We start from the raw sequence: 20,397 nt of genomic DNA, 5'->3' as shown, positions 1-20,397 counted from the left end.
GCTGCGGAGGAGGTGCAGGAGCTGACGGAGGAAATGGTTGCTGCTGTAGCAGTGGCAGAAGTTGCTGTAACGTGGCGGTCAACTGCGACAGCTGCTGTCCTTGTTGGTCAATTTGCTGCGATTGCTGGGCGACCACCGTGGGTAGGTCAGCGAGACTTGGCAGCGGCACCTCAGCGGGATCCATGGCCGGATCTACTGTTAGGATTTGGCTAGCTGGATGTGGATCCTCTGTGTCAGCGAGGGATTGGCGTAGACCGTGTCGGTGGACCGGTTCTAGGGTTGCTACTGGGTTTCACCAGAGCCCGCCGCAAAGCGGGATGGTCTTGCTGCGGCGGTAGCAACCAGGTCGTATCCACCGGCAACGGCTCAACCTCGCTGACTGCTGAGAAGGCGTGGGACAGAAGGACTAGGCAGAGGCAAGGTCAGACGTAGCAGAAGGTCGGGGCAGGCGGCAAGGTTCGTAGTCAAAGTGGATAGCAGAAGATCTGGAACACAGGCTTTGGACAACACTAACGCTTTCACTGGCACAAGGCAACAAGATCCGGCAAGGAAGTGCAGTGGAAGTGAGGTAATATGGACAGGGAGCAGGTGGAAGCTAATTATGCTGATTGGGCCAGGCACCAATCATTGGTACACTGGCCCTTTAAACCTTAGAGAGCTGGCGCGCGCGCCCTAAGGAGCGGAGCCGCGCATGCCAGGACGTGACAGCCGGGGACCGGGACAGGTGAGTGACTTGGGATGCGATTCGCGAGCAGGCGCGTCCCACTATGCGAATCGCATCCCCGCCGGCAATGTCAGTGCAGCGCTCCCGGTCAGCGGGTCTGACCGGGGCGCTGCAGAGAGAGGAACGCCGCGAGCGCTCCGGGGAGGAGCAGGGACCCGGAGCGCTCGGCGTAACAATTACATTTTTATTATTGTCGGCTATATTTTTAGTGCCCTGCCCGCACACATAAATTGATCCCTGTTTTAAAAATTTATAAAAATCTTGTTATAAAAAAGATAAATTTCTTTAGATACAAATTTTTTCATCACTACTGTATCTTTTTTATTTATTTTCTTTAATGGTACCCTACAAATTTCATCAGAAAAGGTATCTCCATCACTTTTTTGGATTGCTAAAGTCCAAAAAAGAATAAAAACCACCTGAAAAAACGCCAAAGTTAAAACCCATATGTTGTTTTTCTTGGCGTTTTTTTACTCCCATAGACATCTATGAAAGAAAAAAGCCACGATTTCAGGTAAAAAAAACGCCATAGGCTCAACATGCTGCAACTTTGCAAAACCGCCAAGGAGCTAAAAAAGAGTGATATAACGCCAAAAGGATAAGCCTTTTCTTATTTTCACTCCCTATAACTTTTTTTTATTTTTCTGTTTACCGGGCTCAATTGTTGCACCTTTATCTCTAGTTTCAATCGTTACCACTTTTGTGTATATGTGACTTTTTGATTACATTTTATAATTTTTTTTGTAGGATGTGATGTGAACGAAAATCAGTTTTTTTTTACATTTACGCTGTTCACCGTACAAGATTATTAACATTAAAGGAAAACTGTCAGATATTTTTCCCCGCACTATCCCCAGTACTGGTGGATAGTGCGGGAGACGCTGATTAATACGAGCCCTACCTTACCCGGATCCGCCCGGCCGTTCACCCGTAATTGTAGTTTCATTCTATGTGTATATCTTGCTGTAACTGGCACGGGCGGGGCTTCTGCAGGTTAACTGGCACTGACATCAGCGCCGCTTATGAATATTCATCCCCCCTCCCTCCAGTTCTCCCGGGCTTCTGCAGGTTAACTGGCACTGACGTCAGCGCCGCTTATGAATATTCATCCCCCCTCCCTCCAGTTCTCCCTCTCTTCGCCGCTCCTAACTGAAGGGAGGGGGGGATGAATATTCATAAGTGGAGCTGACATCAGTGCCAGTTAACCAGCAGAAGCCCCGCCCGTGCCAGTTACAGCAAGATATACACATAGAATAAAAGTACAATTGGGGGCGAATGGCCAGGCAGATCCGGTTAAGGTAGGGCTCATTTTAATCAGCGTCTCCCGCACTATCCACCAGTACTGTGGATAGTGCGGAAGACAATATCTGACAGTTTTCCTTTAATAGATCAGACATTGCCGCACACAGAAATATCCAGTATGTTAATTTATTTTTTACTTTTTTTTTTTTTGTAAAATGGGAAAAGAGGGGAATTTTTTTTTTTTATTGGGGGGGGGGGGCTTATTCCCTTTTCTAGTTTTTTTTTTTTCCTTTTTTTTTTTATATATTTGTTTAGTCCCCACAGGAGACTAAGGCTAAGTTTCCACTTTTTTTTTCTGGCAGTCTTTGGAATACTGCCATTGCAGTTTTTGAGCCAAAGTCAGAAGTGGATCCATAAGGGAGGAGAAGTGTAAGTCCTTCCTTTATATGTCCTATTCCTTTTGAATACATTTCTGGCTTTGGCTCAAAAACTGCAGTGGCAGATATCCAAAAACTGCCAGAAAAAAAACCAAGTGGAAACTTATCCTAAACAAGAGTTTCTGTTGCTTGTTGCGGCGTCCACCTCACGGAGTCTGGTGCGAACGGGGTGGAGTCCCGGTATACTTGTATATGTTTCCCGAATTTACATCATCTTGTTGGGCCAAATTTGGGACTTTTTATCCTTTTGTGCAAAAATTTGCTACTATTCTAGACAACAAAAAAAAAACTAAGCCATGTCCGGACTGGTGTACATTTGCCACTTCTGCAAAAACCTGAATTCTTGAAAAGCCGCAGTTGATCAATCCCTACCAATGCAAAACGCTGACCTTGACACGCTACACATTCAAGTACTTTTTTTTTAAGAGTTTAAAACACTTTTTACCACGAAAAAAAACTGTGTAAAACAAATGATAAATCCCCCCATTAAGTTTTTTCTATATATATATATATATATATATATATATATATATATATATATAGGAATAGTGAAGGGAATAAAAAAGCAGTCACCAAAAACAGCGCGCTCCTAATACTGACACCTAAGCATTAACCAGAGCGTCCTGAAGGTGGCGCTTATGAGCCTGTGGTGAAGGATGTCTGCAGTACTCTATGTTTTCGGTCGCATTTCTGTGTCCTTGGACTCTATGGTGTCCGGAAGTGCTTCTACGTCAGTGTGATACACGTGCTTCCGGCGCCGGTTCCCTAGGTGAGTGTGCATGTCCTCCAGGTTTACGGCTGTGTGAGACATCTCCTTATTCCGTTTCAGCCATTAGTGCGCTGTACTGCCGTAACCTGGAAGCCGTCAGGACAAGTGTATGACATTGCAAGTCTGGCTTCCTGTAATACTGTGTTTCCCAACCAGGGTGCCTGCAGCTGTTGCAAAACTACAACTCCCATCATGCCTGGACAGCCGAAGGCTGTCCAGGCATGCTGGGAGTTGTAGTTTTGCAACAGCTGCAGGCACCCTGGTTATTAAACACTGCTGTAATACAATAAAAAGAGCAGGGTCTGTATGGTGCCAGCTTTCTTACATGGCCAACTGGTATGAGGATACTGTATATGTGAATAAAGTCTTTGGCTGTCTGGGCATGGTGGAAGTTGGTTTTACAACAGCTGTAGGCGCCCTGTTTGGGAAACACTGGTTTAGGGGGATCAAGGTTACACAAAAGTTGTGGCCATAGGAATACCATTGAATCACTTTTTACTGCTATACATGGTGAACTATAGCTACAGCTGTTAAAAAAAGAATTGGAATATTGTTCAATATGAACATTAGCTTATTAGATTTTCATGAGTAATTCTAATCAGCATATTGAGATGACTGGCTGCAATGCTTAGTCCTATCGCTAGGTGTCAGTATACCCATAGACTGTTATGAATTTTGGAAATTAAAATATGTTGCCTTCCTTTTAGATAAGCCTTTCTTAGAATACGTTCACACATACGTGATCGACTGCAGCTGATTTTAATACTCCTTGAAGTCAAATCTGCAGCAAAAATAAATAAATGGACCCTAAGGCAATAGCTGAATGTCCGCACGAACATTCCACAGCAGCTGAGTCCCATTGATTTCAATGGGATTCTGCTCCTCTGTTCACACAGCAGAATTTGCAGCAAGCTGCTGCCGAAATCCTGATTATGCTGTCCGCAAAAACATTGAACCTGTTCAATGTTTTTGCTGATTCAGCAAGGAAAAACCTTGCCAGCTATGAGACAGCGCATCTCCGAGCGGTCCTAGCGCCGGCATGATCTGATGGTGTTCCGCTGTTTGTGGAATGTCTATGTTAACATTCCACTGTGTGACCATAGCCTAAGGGTCTATTCACACATACCGTATCCTGCACGCTTTTCATGCTGGCTGGACTGAAAACGGGCCTCAAAACGGGATTCGGGGCAAAAATGAGCCGACCGGAGTCACTATCTTACTGCGGTAGGCTCATTCAAATGAATGAGATGCAGGCTATGTCCGGCTGGGATAAGGGAGTGCCCGGTTTTTACATATTCAAGCCGGATCCGGTCACCATTTGAAGAAACCTTAGTGTGAATGCACCCCAAATTTGGCTTAAATGAGGCAAGCAGAAGATGATGATTTCATGTGTTCTAGATTTAAATGGGCACTGTCAGATACAAAAACTTTATATGTTGTACATCTTGGCAAAACATTAACCTTTATAATATACTTTATAAGAAAATGTTATTTCCTCTTATAGAAATCATGGCTTTGTCTATGCCTGTGCTTCAGCTTGGACAAAGTCCAGTAAGTGAGGGTGGGCAAGCACTCTCCTGTCTTATAGGACAGGAGAGAGCACAGAGGAGTCCTATCAGACAGGAGAGAGCACAGAGGAGTCCTATCGGACAGGAAAGAGCACAGAGGAGTGCTATCAGACAGGAGAGAGCACAGAGGAGCCCTATCGGACAGGAAAGAGCACAGAGGAGTCCTATCGGACAGGAGAGAGAGCACAGAGGAGTCATCGGACAGGAGAGAGAGCACAGAGGAGCCCTATCGGACAGGAGAGAGAGCACAGAGGAGCCCTATCGGACAGGAGAGAGAGCACAGAGGAGCCCTATCGGACAGGAGAGAGAGCACAGAGGAGCCCTATCGGACAGGAGAGAGAGCACAGAGGAGCCCTATCGGACAGGAGAGAGAGCACAGAGGAGCCCTATCGGACAGGAGAGAGAGCACAGAGGAGCCCTATCGGACAGGAGAGAGAGCACAGAGGAGCCCTATCGGACAGGAGAGAGAGCACAGAGGAGCCCTATCGGACAGGAGAGAGAGCACAGAGGAGCCCTATCGGACAGGAGAGAGAGCACAGAGGAGCCCTATCGGACAGGAGAGAGAGCACAGAGGAGCCCTATCGGACAGGAGAGAGAGCACAGAGGAGCCCTATCGGACAGGAGAGAGAGCACAGAGCAGTCCTATCGGACAGGAGAGAGAGCACAGAGGAGCCCTATCGGACAGGGGAGAGAGCACAGAGGAGCCCTATCGGACAGGGGAGAGAGCACAGAGGAGCCCTATCGGACAGGGGAGAGAGCACAGAGCAGTCCTATCGGACAGGGGAGAGAGCACAGAGCAGTCCTATCGGACAGGAGAGAGAGCACAGAGGAGTCCTATCGGACAGGAGAGAGAGCACAGAGGAGTCCTATCAGATAGGAGAGAGCACAGAGGAGTGCTAGCCCACCCTCATTTACTGGACTTTGTCCATGCCTATGCTTCAGCTTGGACAAAGCCATGATTGTATAAGCCATGATTTATATTAAAAGGAAATAACATTTTCTTATGAAGTATAATAGAAAGGTTAATGTTTTGCCAAGGTGAACAACACATACATTTTTTTTTTGTATCTAAGAGCACCCATTTAAGCTTTTGTGCTGCTCTGTTGGTTCGATCCATTATTGTAGGTTGTGAAGGTAATTTTTTTTCGATCCACAGTTAGCTTTTTTTTTTTTCCTCAACAACCAGCACAATTTTCCAGTTACTGTGCCATAGTTTTTATCCAAATGCATATTGATATTTTGATAACTTTTTATTAAAGGAGAACTCCAGCAAAAATCTACTGAATGAAAATCAATGAAATTAACTGGCTCTCAGTGAGGAGCCCGTGCAGATGGCACACGCTCCATTCATTTCTATAGGAGCGCCGAAAAGACTTTAGTACAGCACTTGGACATCACAGATGCTCCCATAGAAATGAATTAAGCTCGTGCCAGTAAACGACATGCTCCTCACTGAGAGCGCCAGGGTCCTGTCCCGGAGATCGCGAGGGCTCCCAGTGGTCAGTTACTTATCCCCTAACTTTTGCTGGAGTTCTCCTTTAAAGTAGAGTTACTACATGTGCCTCCTGCGCAGGAGCAGGGGGCCAGGTAACTGTCCTCTATCCCCCAACCCTCGCTCTGCCCTACCACATATAGCAGTGCCCACAGCACCGACTGCAGTGCAAGGTGCTCTCTTCAGGTCGCTTCCTGACAGTCTCTCACACTCCTGATGGCAGCTTCTCCTGCAGGCTGGTAGGGCACATAGTCACTGTGGCAAGGCCACACCCTCCGCTACTGTTCCTCTCTGGCCACACTGCAGCCTTCTGCATTCAGTAGGCACCACAAAAGTGTCTAAATGAGAGGAAGAATGGGGAGAGCTACTGTCGGCCACCGCCTGAGGCAGCACAGAGAATGTACTTTTCTGCACAGGTGGCCCAGCGCTACGTTAAAAGGGATACATCAGCTGCTAGGTGTATTTGACTGCTATACGCCCCTGGTGCTACAGCTGACAAACACCTAGGCGACAGGGTGAAATTCTCAGTTGCCATGGCAACCTGATGGCTGTTTTTTTTTTTCTAACCCTGGCTATGAGACAGTTGGAAGTTAGAGAAGAACAATGCCTTGAATGAAGAAGCAATCCCATGAATGGGCAGCAAGGCGGGCTGAAGAATCTGAAAAATCTTTTAGATGCTGTAATCACTACTGATCACAACATCTAAAACAGTTGTGGAGCTTTGGTGACACTCATCAGAGCATCCACATCGCAGGCAAAAGGGCCTGATGAGTGAAGATGGTGGCCGGAGGTCTCTCAACCTTCTCCATGCTGCTTTCTGGGATCTCTTTGTATAGTTTGCCATCAGGCAGGATGTACAAGTAGATCACCAATATTACTGATCAATGCTATGGCATTGCATAGAACTGAACAGTAGTAACAATCAAAAGATTGCATCTAATAGTCACCTTCAAAATAAGCCCCTTCCTTAAAGGAGTACTCCACTGGAAAACTTTTTTTTTTTTTTTATCAACTGGTGCAAGAAAGTTAAACAGATTTCGAAGTTACTTCTATTTTAAAATCTTAATCCTTACAGTACTTATTAGCTGCTGTATACTACAGAGGAAGTTCTTTTCTTTTTGAATTTCCTCTTTGCTGACACCTCTGTCCATGTCAGGGACAACAAAAATAAGGACAGTGAATGTAAATGTACGTTCTGATGCGGTAGTACTTAATGCACCAGGTTTTACATTTACGTCCTGTACATGACTCGAGCACTGGACGGGTTTCTATCAGCAGCCAGAGACCCGCAAGTAATGGCAGACATCAGCGATTGCGCTGATGTCCACCATTAACCCCTCAGATGCCGTGATCAATACAGGTCACGACATCTGCGGCAATGCGGGCGTTATATTGGATGATCAGATCCGATCATACAGAATGCCGGCTGGAGGTCCCCTCACCTGCCTTTGCTGCTCTCCCGGGGTCATCCCCTCTGTTCTGACATTGAGCAGACCTGAGCAGAAGATCGCCAATAATACTGGTCAGGGCTATGCCTATGAATAGCACTGAAGAGTATTGGCAATCAAATGATTGTTATAAATTGTCTCCTAAGGGGACATAAAAAGTTTAAAAGGAAAAAAAAATTGGAAAAATCCCCATCCCCCAATAAAAATTTAAATTGCCCCTTTTTCCCAATTTACTCCTAAAAAAGCATAAAAAATTAACAAAATATTTGGTATCGCCGTGTGTGTAAATGCCCAAACTATCAAAATGTAATTGTAATGATCCCGTATGGTGAACGGCGTAAACTTAAAAAAAAGATAAAGTACAAAATTGCTGCTTTTTGGACATTCCCCCCAAAAATAACAAAAAGCCACTAAAAAGGGATATAGGGTGATTTTAAACATACTTATTTTATAAAAAATAAAAGTTTGACTTTTTTTTTTAAACAATATTAGAAAAGTATGTAATCATGGGTATCATTTTAATCGTATTGACCCCAGAATAAAGACATGTAATTTTTACTGTGAAGTGTACAGTGTGAAAACTAAACCCTTCAAAAGTAGTAAAATTGCGTTTTTCATTTACATTTTCTCGCACAATTAAAAAAAAAAATTTTTGTTCGCCGTACATTTTATGGTAAAATGGGCGATGTCATTACAAAGTAAAATTGGTCGCGCAAAAAAACAAGCCCTCATATGGATCTGTGCATGGAAATATAAAAGAGTTAAGGATTTTAGAAGGCGAGGAGGAAAAAAGGAAAATAAAATTGGCCTGGTCCTTAACCACACCAGGACTAAGGGCGTACAGGTATGCCCTCGCGTCCAGGGACTTTAGGACCGAGGGCGAACCTGTACGTTTCCGTCTACCGCTGCTAACCGGGTGGTCGACAGAACGGGAAGCCTGCTGAAATCGTCCAGCAGGCATCCCGTGCCAATACCTGAGACCGGCAGGGTCCTGAGACCGGCAATTTGCGGCGGGATCGGGGCCCCAGAACCGGCGGCGGCAGGACTACAGAGCAGCAGTGTTTCCGCACGAGTGTGCCTCCAGCTGTTGCAAAACTATAACTCCCAGCATGCACTGACACACCATGCATGCTGGCAGTTGTAGTTTTGCAACAGCTGAAGGCACACTGATGCGGTAACACAGAGTTAGGTAGCAGACCCTTACTCAGTGTTTCCCAAGCAGTGTGCCTCCAGCTTTTGCAAAACTACAACTGCCAGCATGCACTTACTGCCGAAGGGCATGCTGGGAGTTGTAGTTATGCAACAGCAGGAGGCACACCACTGCAACTCCCAGCATTCCTTGTGGCTACTGTTCCATAACTACAACTCCCAGCATGCACGGTCAACAAAAGGGCAGTGGGAGTTGTAGTGGTGTGCCTCCAGCTATTGCATAACTACAACTCTCAGCATGCCCTTTGGCAGTAAGTGCATCCTGGGAGTTGTAGTTTTGCAATAGCTGGAGGCACACTGCTTGGGAAACAGAGTTAGGATCTATTACCTAACTTAGTGTTTCCTCATCAGTGTGCCTTCAGCTGTTGCAAAACTACAACTCCCAGCATGCATGGTCTGTCAGTGCATGCTGGGTGTTGTAGTTTTGCAACAGATGGAGGTTTGTGCACCGCCTCCATGTGAATGTACAGGGTACATTCACACGGCGGGGGTTTACAGTGAATTTCCCAATGCAAGTTTGAGCTTTGGAAAATTTTCCGCCGCAGCTCAAACTCCCAGCAGGAAACTCGCTGTTAACACTACACCAAATAAATAGTAAAACACCAAATATACAAACACCCTTACACGGTTACCTCCCCCTAAAAATGAAAAACGTCTCATATATCACTGTTTCCAAAACTGAGCCTCCAGCTATTGCAAAACAACACCACCCAGCATTGCTGGATAGCCACTTACTGTCCAGGCATGCCTGGAGTTTTGCAACAGTTGGATGCACCCTTTGGGAAACACTGCCGTAGGGTATTTTTTGATAGCGGAGGCAAACGCTATGCTTGCATCTGGGTCCGCACCCATGCAAATGCCTAATTTAGGCCTCAAATGCGCATGGCACACTCTCACTTCGGGGCCCTGTTGTATTTCAAGGCAACAGTTTAGTGCCACATATGGGGTTTTTCTGTACTTGGGAGAAATTGTTACAAATTTGGGGGGCATTTTCTCCTTTTACCCCTTATGAAAAGGGAAACTTGGGGTCTACAACAGCATGTTAGTGTAAAAAAAAATATTTTTTACACTAAAATGCTGGTGTTACCCCATACTTTTCATTTTCACAAGAGGTAAAAGGAGAAAAAGACCCCCACAATTTGTAACGCAACAGAAATACCCCATATGTGGAAGTAAAGTGCACTGCGCGTGCACAACAGGGATCAGGAGTGAGAGCGCACCATGTACATTTGAGGAGATTTGCACAGGGGACTAAATTGGTAATTTGCACAGGGGTGGCTGATTACAGTTACAGAGGTTCTGACACAAAAGCAAAAAATCTACAACCACATGTGACCCCATTTTGGAAACTACGCCCCTCAAGGAACTTAATAAGGGGTTTAGTAAGCCTTAACACCCCACAGGTGTTTGACCTAATTCTGTTAACCCCTTAAGGACCAGGCATTTTTCGGTTTTTGCTCTTTCGTTTTTTCCTCCTTACATTTAAAAAATTAGAACTCTTTAAATTTTGCACCTAAAAATCTGTATTATGGCTTATTTTTTGCGCCACCAATTTTACTTTGTAATGATATCAGTCATTTTACCCAAAAATCTACGGCGAAACTGGATAAAAAATAATTGTGCAACAAAATTGGAAAAATACAGCCATTTTGTAAATTTTGGGGGCTTCCGTTTCTACGTAGTAAATTTATCGTTAAAAATGACACCTTATTTTTATTCTCGAGGTCCATACGGTTAAAATGATACCCTTCTTATATAGGTTTGATTTTGTATTACTTCAGAAAAAAATCATAACTACATGCAGGAAAATTTATACGTTTAAAATTGTCATCTTCTGACCCCTATAACTTTTATTTTTCCGTGTTCAGGGCACTATGAGGGCTAATTTTTTGCGCCGTGATCTGAAGTTTTTGTCGGTACCATTTTTGCATTCATCTGACTTTTTGATCGCTTTTTATTCATCTTTTCATGATATAAAAAGTGACCAAAAATACACTATTTTGGACTTTGGAATTTTTTTGCGTGTACGCCATTGACCGTGCGGTTTAATTAGCGGTATATTTTTTAAATTCGGACATTTCGGCACGCGGCGATATCACATATGTTTATTTTTGTATTTACACTGTTTTTTTTTTTTTATTATTGGAAATGCCGGGTGATTCAAACTTTTATTAGGGGAAGGGATAATTCAAAGGGTTAATCTAATTTTTCACTTTCAAGTCCAAATTTTGCGAAAATTCGTCAAACACCTGTGGGGTGTAAAGGCTCCCTGTACCCCTTGTTATTTTCCTTGAGACGTGTAGTTTCCCAAATAGTGTGCCATGTGTTTTTTTTCTTTTCTTTTGCTGTTCTGGCACCATGGGGGCTTCCTAAATGTGACATGCCCCCCAAAAACCATTTCAGCAAAATTCGCTTTCCAAAAGCCCAATGTCACTTCCCTTCTGAGCCACCTAGTGTGCTTGCAGAGCACTTTACATCCACATATGAAGGATTCCCTTGCTTGAGAGAAATTGGGTTACAAATTTTGAGGGGCTTTTTCTCCTTTTACCCCTTGTAAAAATGAAGAAAAAAAATAGGGCTACAAGAAAAATAAAAATAAAATGGAGATTTAGATTTTTCCACTCCACTTTGCTGCTATTCCTGTGAAACACATAAAGGGTTAACAAACTTTCTGAATGTCATCTTGAATACTTTGAGGGGTGCAGTTTTCATAATAGGGTCCATTATGGGGGATTTCTAAAATGAAGACCCTCAAATTCACTTCAAAACTGAACTGGTCCCTGAAAAATTAAGATTTTGAAATTTTTGTGAAAAATTAGAAAATTGCTGCTAAACTATGAACCCTCTAATGTCTTCAAGAAGTAAAAACATGTCCACTATATGATGCAAATATAAAGTAGACATATTGTATATGTGAATCAATATGTAATTTATTTGGAATATCCATTTTCTTAATAAGCAGAGAGCTTCCAAGTTAGAAAAATGAGAAATGTTCATATTTTTCATGAAATTTTTGAATTTTTCACCAAGAAATGATGCAAGTATCGACGAAAATTTACCACTAACATAAAGTAGACATATTGTATATGTGAATCAATATATCATTTATTTGGCATGTTCATTTTCTTTACAAGCAGAGAGCTTCAAAGTTAGAAAAATGCAAAATGTTCATATTTACCACTAACATAAAGTAGTGTCCTGAGACTTGGCGTACTACAGTGTACATTTATACATTCAGGTCATGAACATAAAGTGAGCACGAGAGCTGCACTTCATGCACACGCTAATGGTGGGTATCAGAGATTCCGCTGATGTCTGCCATTAACCTTTTTAGATGCTGTGAACAAAACTTATTAGGGCACCTAACACCGTTTCAGGCTATGTGAGATTCATTGGACTTTCTGCAGCACAATTATACTATGCAATGTTTTAGCACTAGCAACAGCAATCAAAAAATTCCTATAAATATAATACATTTTAAAAAATATAAATAAAACACTCTCCCAATAAAAATGAAATCCCCCCCCCCTATTTTACAAATAAGAAATGTAAAAAAAATAATAATTTTGGAGTACAGTAACCCCCCCCCCCCCGACATGCGATGGCCCCGACATATGATAAAATCGACATACAATGCTTTTATATGTCGAGGCCATCACATTAACTGCTATCCGACAGCGCAAAATGCCTAAGCTGCTGTCGGATAGCAGTTTAAGCATCCCTGTCAGGTTCGCTTACCCATTCCCGCTGCTCCTGGTCCACTTCGAGATCCTCCGGTGTCTTCCGCATCTTGTCCAGGGTCGGGGCCTCACTTTCCGGCGTCGTTATTACGTCACTACGCACGCCGTGCCGGCACAGCAGCGTAATAACGTCACCAGAAAGCAAGGCCCGAACCCTGCAGAAGATGCGGAAGAAGTCGGAGGATCGCGAAGAAGACACCGGAGCAGCGGGACAGCATCGGGAGCCCCTGGGACAGCATCGGGAGCGGTGAGGACCTGGTCCGGAGCGGCGGGGACAGGTGAGTACAGCTTCCTATACTTTACATTGCTCGGATCCCTCAACATACGATGGATTCGACAAACGATGGGTAGTTTGGAACGAATTACCATCGTATGTTGAGGGACCACTGTATTAGGTATTTACTATTGAACCTGTTGCGATACATGTCATTGATGTATGTGGTCAGCAGACCTGCATGTCATGTTTACTGAATACGGTCCTGCAGCATTCAAGACTGTATAAATGCATAGAATTGCTTTTTACAATACACGACATGGGCACCTATTTCTGTTTGATAGATACTGTGCAATATTTCTACTAGCATTTAATTGTACAGCTTAAGGTGAATGAAAATAAAAATTTGCAGCAAATTGCGTGCAGTCCTAACATCATTTTATTTTATAATAGTCTGCATCTAGTACTTGTTTCTCTACCTTCTCTAGGAACGTGTATACATGCACCATATAAATCACTAACTCCAATATCATGGATCCTTTAAGAGCTCAACAGCTGGCAGCAGAACTTGAAGTTGAAATGATGGCAGATATGTATAACCGGTGAGAATTTTTTAAAACCATCTCAGTGCACAAAATGCTTGTACAAATGATAAATCCTGGTATCTGTTATGCCTAGTATGGCATTGCAGTGATTTTTCAAGTTAGCAGCATGTTAACAGAATGTGTGTAATTAGTGCTGGGCGGTATACTGGTTCATACCGAATACCGAAATTTTTGTCCTGCAAGATATGAATTTTTTCCATACCGTAATACCGGTTGGGCCCCTCCCCCTCAGGAACGAATGATCAACCCAGTGATGCGCTGTCTCCACATCGGGGAACTAATCACATGTCACCCGCAAGCGCTGCCCTCCTCGTCCTCCTGTCTGTTGCGGGCCACCGGTGTTGGAACTCTGTACTGTATGCTGTATCCCTATGCCCAGGCTGCAAAAGATAAACAAAATATACTGTAGCTCACCTTCCCCCCCATTGGTCCGGTACCGGCCTCGCCTGCTTCCTGGGGACGGGAACGTCGGAGAGCCGTCAGGCTATCACCGGCCGCAGCAATGTTCCGCCTCTGCCGGTAATAGGTTGAGCACATGGTCATGTAAGAAGCCGGCTGCCCCTGCTGTTCTTGATGAGTGCAAAAGATTGCCCCTGTGTAGTGTAACCATGGTGACCGTACAGCTAAGAATACCTTTGTATGTGCAGGGAGGGACAAGGAGGTATGGCTGTTCGGTCTATGTTTGTTTGTGTGTGTGTATGTAGCAGAGTTGAGTGTGTTAGTGTGTGTGTGTGTGTGTGTGGCAGAGTTGTGTGTGTGTGGCAGAGTTGTGTGTGTGTGGCAGAGTTGTGTGTGTGTGGCAGAGTTGTGTGTGTGTGGCAGAGTTGTGTGTGTGAGGCAGAGTTGTGTGTGTGTGAGGCAGAGTTGTGTGTGTGTGAGGCAGAGTTGTGTGTGTGTGTGGCAGAGTTGTGTGTGTGTGTGTGGCAGAGTTGTGTGTGTGTGTGTGGCAGAGTTGTGTGTGTGTGTGTGTGTGGCAGAGTTGTGTGTGTGTGTGTGGCAGAGTTGTGTGTGTGTGTGTGTGGCAGAGTTGTGTGTGTGTGTGTGTGTGTGGCAGAGGTGTGTGTGTGTGTGGCAGAGTTGTGTGTGTGTGTGTGGCAGAGTTGTGTGTGTGTGTGTGGCAGAGTTGTGTGTGTGTGTGTGTGGCAGAGTTGTGTGTGTGTGTGTGGCAGAGTTGTGTGTGTGTGTGTGTGTGTGTGTGTGTAGCAGAGTTGTGTGTGTGTGTGTGTAGCAGAGTTGTGTGTGTGTGTGTGTAGCAGAGTTTGTGTGTGTGTGTGTGTAGCAGAGTTTGTGTGTGTGTGTGTAGCAGAGTTTGTGTGTGTGTGTGTAGCAGAGTTTGTGTGTGTGTGTGTAGCAGAGTTTGTGTGTGTGTAGCAGAGTTTGTGTGTGTGTAGCAGAGTTTGTGTGTGTGTAGCAGAGTTTGTGTGTGTGTAGCAGAGTTTGTGTGTGTGTAGCAGAGTTTGTGTGTGTGTAGCAGAGTTTGTGTGTGTGTGTAGCAGAGTTTGTGTGTGTGTGTAGCAGAGTTTGTGTGTGTAGCAGAGGTGTATGTGTGTGTATGTAGCAGAGTTGTGTGTGTATTTAGTCGAGTTTGTGTGTGTATGCAGCAGTGCTTAGTGTGTGTATGTAGGAGAGCTGAGTGTGTGTGTATGTATGCAGCAGAATTAAGTGTGTGATTGTGTGTATGTAGTAGAGTCAGCCTATCATCGGCGGCAGCGATGTTCCGCCTCGGCCGGTGATAGGTTGAGCGCGCTTCCTACATGACAGTGCGCTCAACCTATCATCGGCCGATGCGGGACAACGCTGCGGCTGGTGATAGGCTGACAGCTCTTCGGTGTTCCCGTCCCCAGGAAGCAGGTGAGGCCGGTACCGGACCAATGGGGGAAGGTGAGTTAAAGTTTATTTTGTTTATCTTTTGCAGCCCGGGCATAGGATACAGCGTACAGTGCAGAGGTCCAGCGCCGGCGGCTCGCAACAGACAGGAGGACGGGGAGGGCAGCGCTTGCGGGTGACATGTGAATAGTTCCAGTTACTAGTGGGATACCACAGGGGTCAGTACTGGGTCCACTTCTTTTTAATATGTTTATTAATGACCTTGTAGAGAGAATACAGAGTATAATTCTATATTTGCAGATTACACTAAACCAGGTAAGGGGATCACCACAGAGGAGAATAACTTAAAGGGGTATTCGAGGCAAAAACTTTTTTATATATAGCAGCTGGCTTCAGAAAGTTAAACAGATTTGTAAATTACTTCTATTAAAAAATCTTAGTCCTTCCAATAGTTATTAGCTTCTGAAGTTTCCTGTCTAACTGCTCAATGAGGATGTCACGTCCCGGGAGCTGTGCATGATGGGGAAAATTTCCCCATAGGAACTGCACAGCTCCCGGGATGTGAGTCATCATTGAGCAGTTAGACAGAAAACAACTCAACTTCAGAAGCTAATAACTATTGGAAGGATTAAGATTTTTTAATAGAAGTAATTTACAAATCTGTTTAACTTTCCGGAGCCAGTTGATATATAAAAAAAAGTTTTTTTCTGGAACACCCCTTTAATATTACAGAGGGATCTGGGGAAACTGTAGACTTGGGCACAGGCATGGCAAATTAAGTTTAATGTGGATAAATGTAAGGTGATGCACTTAGGCCGTAAAAACATGCACAATTATGTGCTAAATAATAAAACATTAGGTAAAATTTCTACCGAAAAGGACATGGGGTATTGGTTGACAGTAAGCTCAACTTTAGTGATCAGTGCCAGGCAGTGGCTGCCAAGGCTAACAAAGTCATGGGATGTATTAAGAGAAACATGAAGACTCAGGACAGAAACATAGTTTTGCCTCTTTATAAATGATTAGTCAGACCACACATGGAGTATTGTGTCCAGTTTTGTGCGCTTGTGTGTAGGAAGGACATGGCTGAACTGTAGATGGTGCAGAGGAGGGTGACAAAGATAATTGGTGGTATGGGAGGATTACAATACCAAGGCAGGTTATCAAGCTTGGGGTTACTTAATTTCGAGAAAAGTCGTCTTGGGGGCAATTTAATCTCAATGTTCAATTATATAAATGGGCATTACAGAGATCTTTCTAGTGATCTAGGCCGGTAACCATGACAAGGGGGCATCCTTTACATCTAGCGGAAAGAAGGTTTCTCCATTATAGGCAGCGATTCTTTACTGTAAGAGCAGTGAGACTGTGGAACACTCTGCCTCATGATGTTGTGATGTCTGACTAAACAAACAAGTTCAAGGGGGGGGGCGTCTGGATGTTTATATTACAGGCTATGGATGCTAGATTTACGAGGATAGGACATTAATACAGGGATTTATTCTGATTGCAATTGAAGTTGGGAAGGAATTCTACCTCACTTGGGGCAATTGGTATCAGCCTTATGGGTTTTTTTTTGCCTTCCTTTGGATCAACATAGTAGGGCTTTAGGTTGAACTTGATGGACTCTTGTCTTTTTTTCAACCTTATAAACTATGTAACCAAAAGTACTGCTTGGGACTCCAGTGTTCTGATAATTTGAACTAAGACTTTCTTTTTCATCTCAAAATAGGTAAACCATTTATTAGCAAATTTAGTATTATATGTCTCGATTAAATGTGTATATTTTTTGATGAAAAAAAATTCTCTATACTTCCTACCAGTAGGGATTCCTTCGCTAGTCCCCTCAGCTATTGCCTGCGTGTCTCTGTGCTAAGACAAATAATAGAAAGTGTTGGAAGGACAAGCAAGGCTCTGTGCATGCTTCAGCCTGCTCTGTGAGCTGGGGGCACGTCACACAGCCTTAGTTCAGTGCACAGCCAGTTTTTCACCTCCGTAAGCTGCATGCAGTGTAGGCAACATAAACAAGGGAAATAACAGCTATAAAAGGATGAAAACCAGAATTTAGAAACTTGCACAGGAGCATCAGCACCAGCCTGGAGCATTTATTTTCCCCTTAGCTAGTGACAGGTACGCTTGGTGTAAAATGCCATGCGGCAAAATTGGAGTACGCTTAAACGGTGCAAACTTATACTAGACATTCTAGAGAGACACCAGATATATCAATGAGCCTGGCCTGAGCTGCTGTGTTAAGTCTGGTGCATTTTAAGTATGTCTGTTTGCTCTGTCTTTAAAAAGTAGACAATTTTATAGTGTTAACCTGTATCTAAAATAATAAACAGGACTCCTCTACCTCCGCTCCCTTGGTGTCCTGGTATCACGCTCCAGTCTCAGCTGCTGTTGCTCAGCAAATCACTGATGTCCCGCTGGCAATAGGTTTAGCGGCAGTGTGATGCATTGACCACCAACGACCAGTGCCATGGCTCAATGCATTAGACTACCACTTAGTCTATGGCTCACTGAGGCAGGATATCGGTGATTTGCTGAGCCGCGGTGTGACACATTGTCCATTGATGGTGTCTAAAGATGCACCAGATTTATCAATCAGCCTGGCCTGAGCCGATGAAATAAGGCTAGCGCATTTTAAGTATTTCTGTCTGTACTGTTTTAAGAATTAGACAGTTTTATAAATTCCTCCCAGTGTCTGCATAAAGCGTACCTGTCATAGCATTTTTAGTCCAGTGGTTTGTGTTTTTAGTTCCATTAATCCTGTTCCGGGTCTGACTATTTGCCCTGCATAACTTCTGGCATTCCTATTCAGCCTGAGGGCCTGAACAGGAATGCTAAAAAGCACTTGGGTTTAAGGCTTCAGAGCAAGAACTAGTGTCCTGCTTGTATGCCTCCTGTCTAGTCTGCCAGGATGGAGTTAAGTAGATTGCTGCTTACTGTAAAAGCCAAGCAGCGGCAACCTAGTACTACCAGGGTGGGAAAGGCCATTTATTTTGCGATTCCCAGCCTAATATTACTAGCCTGCTACTGCCCCTCAACACCAGTAAAAAAAAAATAATTATTGATGTAAAAGCACCCTCTCTAACCTTATAGACCATTTTATTGGGGAAAAAAAAGCAACAAATACTCTTCTGCGTGTCAGAATCGAAAAAACAAAGAGAAAATAAAGAATATGTTAGGAAATGAAGGGGACTCTTACATGCGGCCACTGTTGTGAACTGCAGATGGTACCTGGACTTAAACAGTGGCAAGTCTAGACACATACTGTATTAAGCAACTGCACACGATAGCCGCAGCCGCTGGTGCAGCAGGGAAGAGTGCCCAAAAAGTGCCAAAAGGTTCTGCTACCACATTGCACATGCCCGGGTTGCCTGCATATAAAACAATAAACCTGACTTCCCTGCCATAGCTCCCTTGGTGTTCTGGTATTACGTTCCAGTTCTTTGTTGCTGTCTTCTTCCACGTTGACCACGGTCACACTTCGGCTCTCCAAATTACTAATGTCCTGTCTCGACCAGGAGCCTCAGTGGGATGCATTGATCACCGGTGGCCAATGCCGTGGCTCATTGAGTTGCCTGTGTCCCACCTTGGTCGGCAATATGCACAGAGCCGCAGTGTGACATGTTATCCAGAGGCAGTGCAGAAGATGACAGCAGCGGAGAACTCCAACATGCGTTTTCTGAAAATCAATGCATACACTGTGTGGGAACACGGCCTTAACACCCCTCCTTGTTCCTGGCTGGTATATTGTGCACTGCACCCTCAGATGATCTTTAGATGCTGCATTACAGATAAAGGTGCAAGGACATTGTCAGGAGTAGGAAGGGGTAAGGGTTAGTCCCTGTAAAGGAGCAGAATACGCATCATTCAGACTGAGCAGAAGAGGGTTGCTTTTGGGATTTGTTCATGCTCTGGACAGTTCCTGATACAGACAGATGTGGCAGCAGAGAGAGCAATATGGTCACAAAAAACAACAACTCAACTTCCTCTCGAGCATACAGCAGTTGATTATTGCTGAAATGCTTAAGATTTTTGAATAGAAGTATACATTTTTTTTTATAACTCTGTATAACTTTGACACCAGTTGACTTAAAAAATGTATTTTTTTTTTCCTTTGGAGTACCCCTTTACCACCTCCCTGGCAGACTAGAGAGGAGGCATACAATAATATGCCTCCTGCCTGCTCATATAAAGCTGGGCTGTCTAGTCCCGGGCGCCTGCTCAGGAGCAGATGATGTGCCAAATCTGCCGTTCTGAGCTGAGACTCCTGTTATTAAAATGACATGTGTCCGGGCTCCTGTACAGTTAACAGCAGTGTACTGCTCCTTACACTCCATTTCATTGTGCCCCATTTATTTTTTTTAAAGGAAGATGCTGAAGAGAGCCAAGCACTATACTCAAACAGCTCCATAGACAAATGAATAGAGCAGGAGTGTGTATACGTTGCTTCGTTCATAGTAAAGACCAAAGGCTCCATTTTGGAGATGGCAGGGGGTCCTATTGATATGGCATAAATAATTTTAAGTTTGAATAGTGTTTTATTAATATCAGAGGAAGGGTATGCAGTGATGTATATTGTTTTGATCAGATTGGGCAGGATAACCTTAGTGATGAAGTCAGTTAATACCACTTTATTTATTGTTGTCTCATTTTCTTCTAGCATGACAGGTGCTTGTCACAAAAAGTGTGTCCCCCCTCACTACAAGGAACCAGAACTGTCCAAGGGAGAGAGCGTGTGTCTTGACCGCTGTGTCTCAAAATATCTGGATATCCATGAACGGATGGGCAAGAAACTCACAGAACTTTCCATGCAGGATGAGGAGTTGATGAGGAAGATGCAGCAGGGTGTGGGACCTGCACAGTAATTTTTCCCATAACAGACTTAATAGTTCTCAGTTCTGCAGTATCTTTGATTTTCATGTTGCCCTGTCTGCACACAGGGCCATGTGTCTTTTATGTCTTTTCTAGTTGTACACATTGTGCAATGTATTAAATTTTTCTTACATTTGTTGGTTTATTATGAATCAGCAGAAAAAAAATAAAAGATTCTTGTGAAATGAAAGTGTGTTAAGCATGAAAGTGACTCATTGTGTCTCTGGGAATTGCCAGTTACTAG

At 44.0% G+C, this 20,397-nt stretch overlaps 1 protein-coding gene across 2 annotated transcripts; it reads left to right on the top strand.

Moving 5' to 3' along the window:
* The first annotated feature begins 3,083 nt into the window (after nt 1-3,083).
* Nucleotides 3,084-20,343, top strand: TIMM10 (translocase of inner mitochondrial membrane 10). 2 transcript variants are annotated; one of them, XM_056531179.1, is made up of 3 exons: nt 3,084-3,172; nt 13,332-13,445; nt 19,942-20,343. In XM_056531179.1, exons 2-3 carry the CDS (start codon nt 13,375-13,377, stop codon nt 20,144-20,146), a joined length of 276 nt encoding a protein of 91 aa, XP_056387154.1. In that variant the 5' UTR covers nt 3,084-3,172; nt 13,332-13,374; the 3' UTR covers nt 20,147-20,343. The 2 variants fall into 2 exon arrangements, with proteins under 2 accessions (XP_056387154.1, XP_056387155.1); XM_056531180.1 differs by lacking the exon at nt 3,084-3,172 and adding an exon at nt 3,180-3,279.
* Nucleotides 20,344-20,397: the final 54 nt, after the last annotated feature.

Source organism: Hyla sarda, chromosome 7 (assembly GCF_029499605.1).
Source record: "Hyla sarda isolate aHylSar1 chromosome 7, aHylSar1.hap1, whole genome shotgun sequence".
In the NCBI taxonomy this organism is placed as follows: domain Eukaryota; kingdom Metazoa; phylum Chordata; class Amphibia; order Anura; family Hylidae; genus Hyla; species Hyla sarda.
The sequence above is the reverse complement of the archived record's forward strand: the minus strand, read 5'-3'. Positions and strand labels throughout refer to the sequence as shown.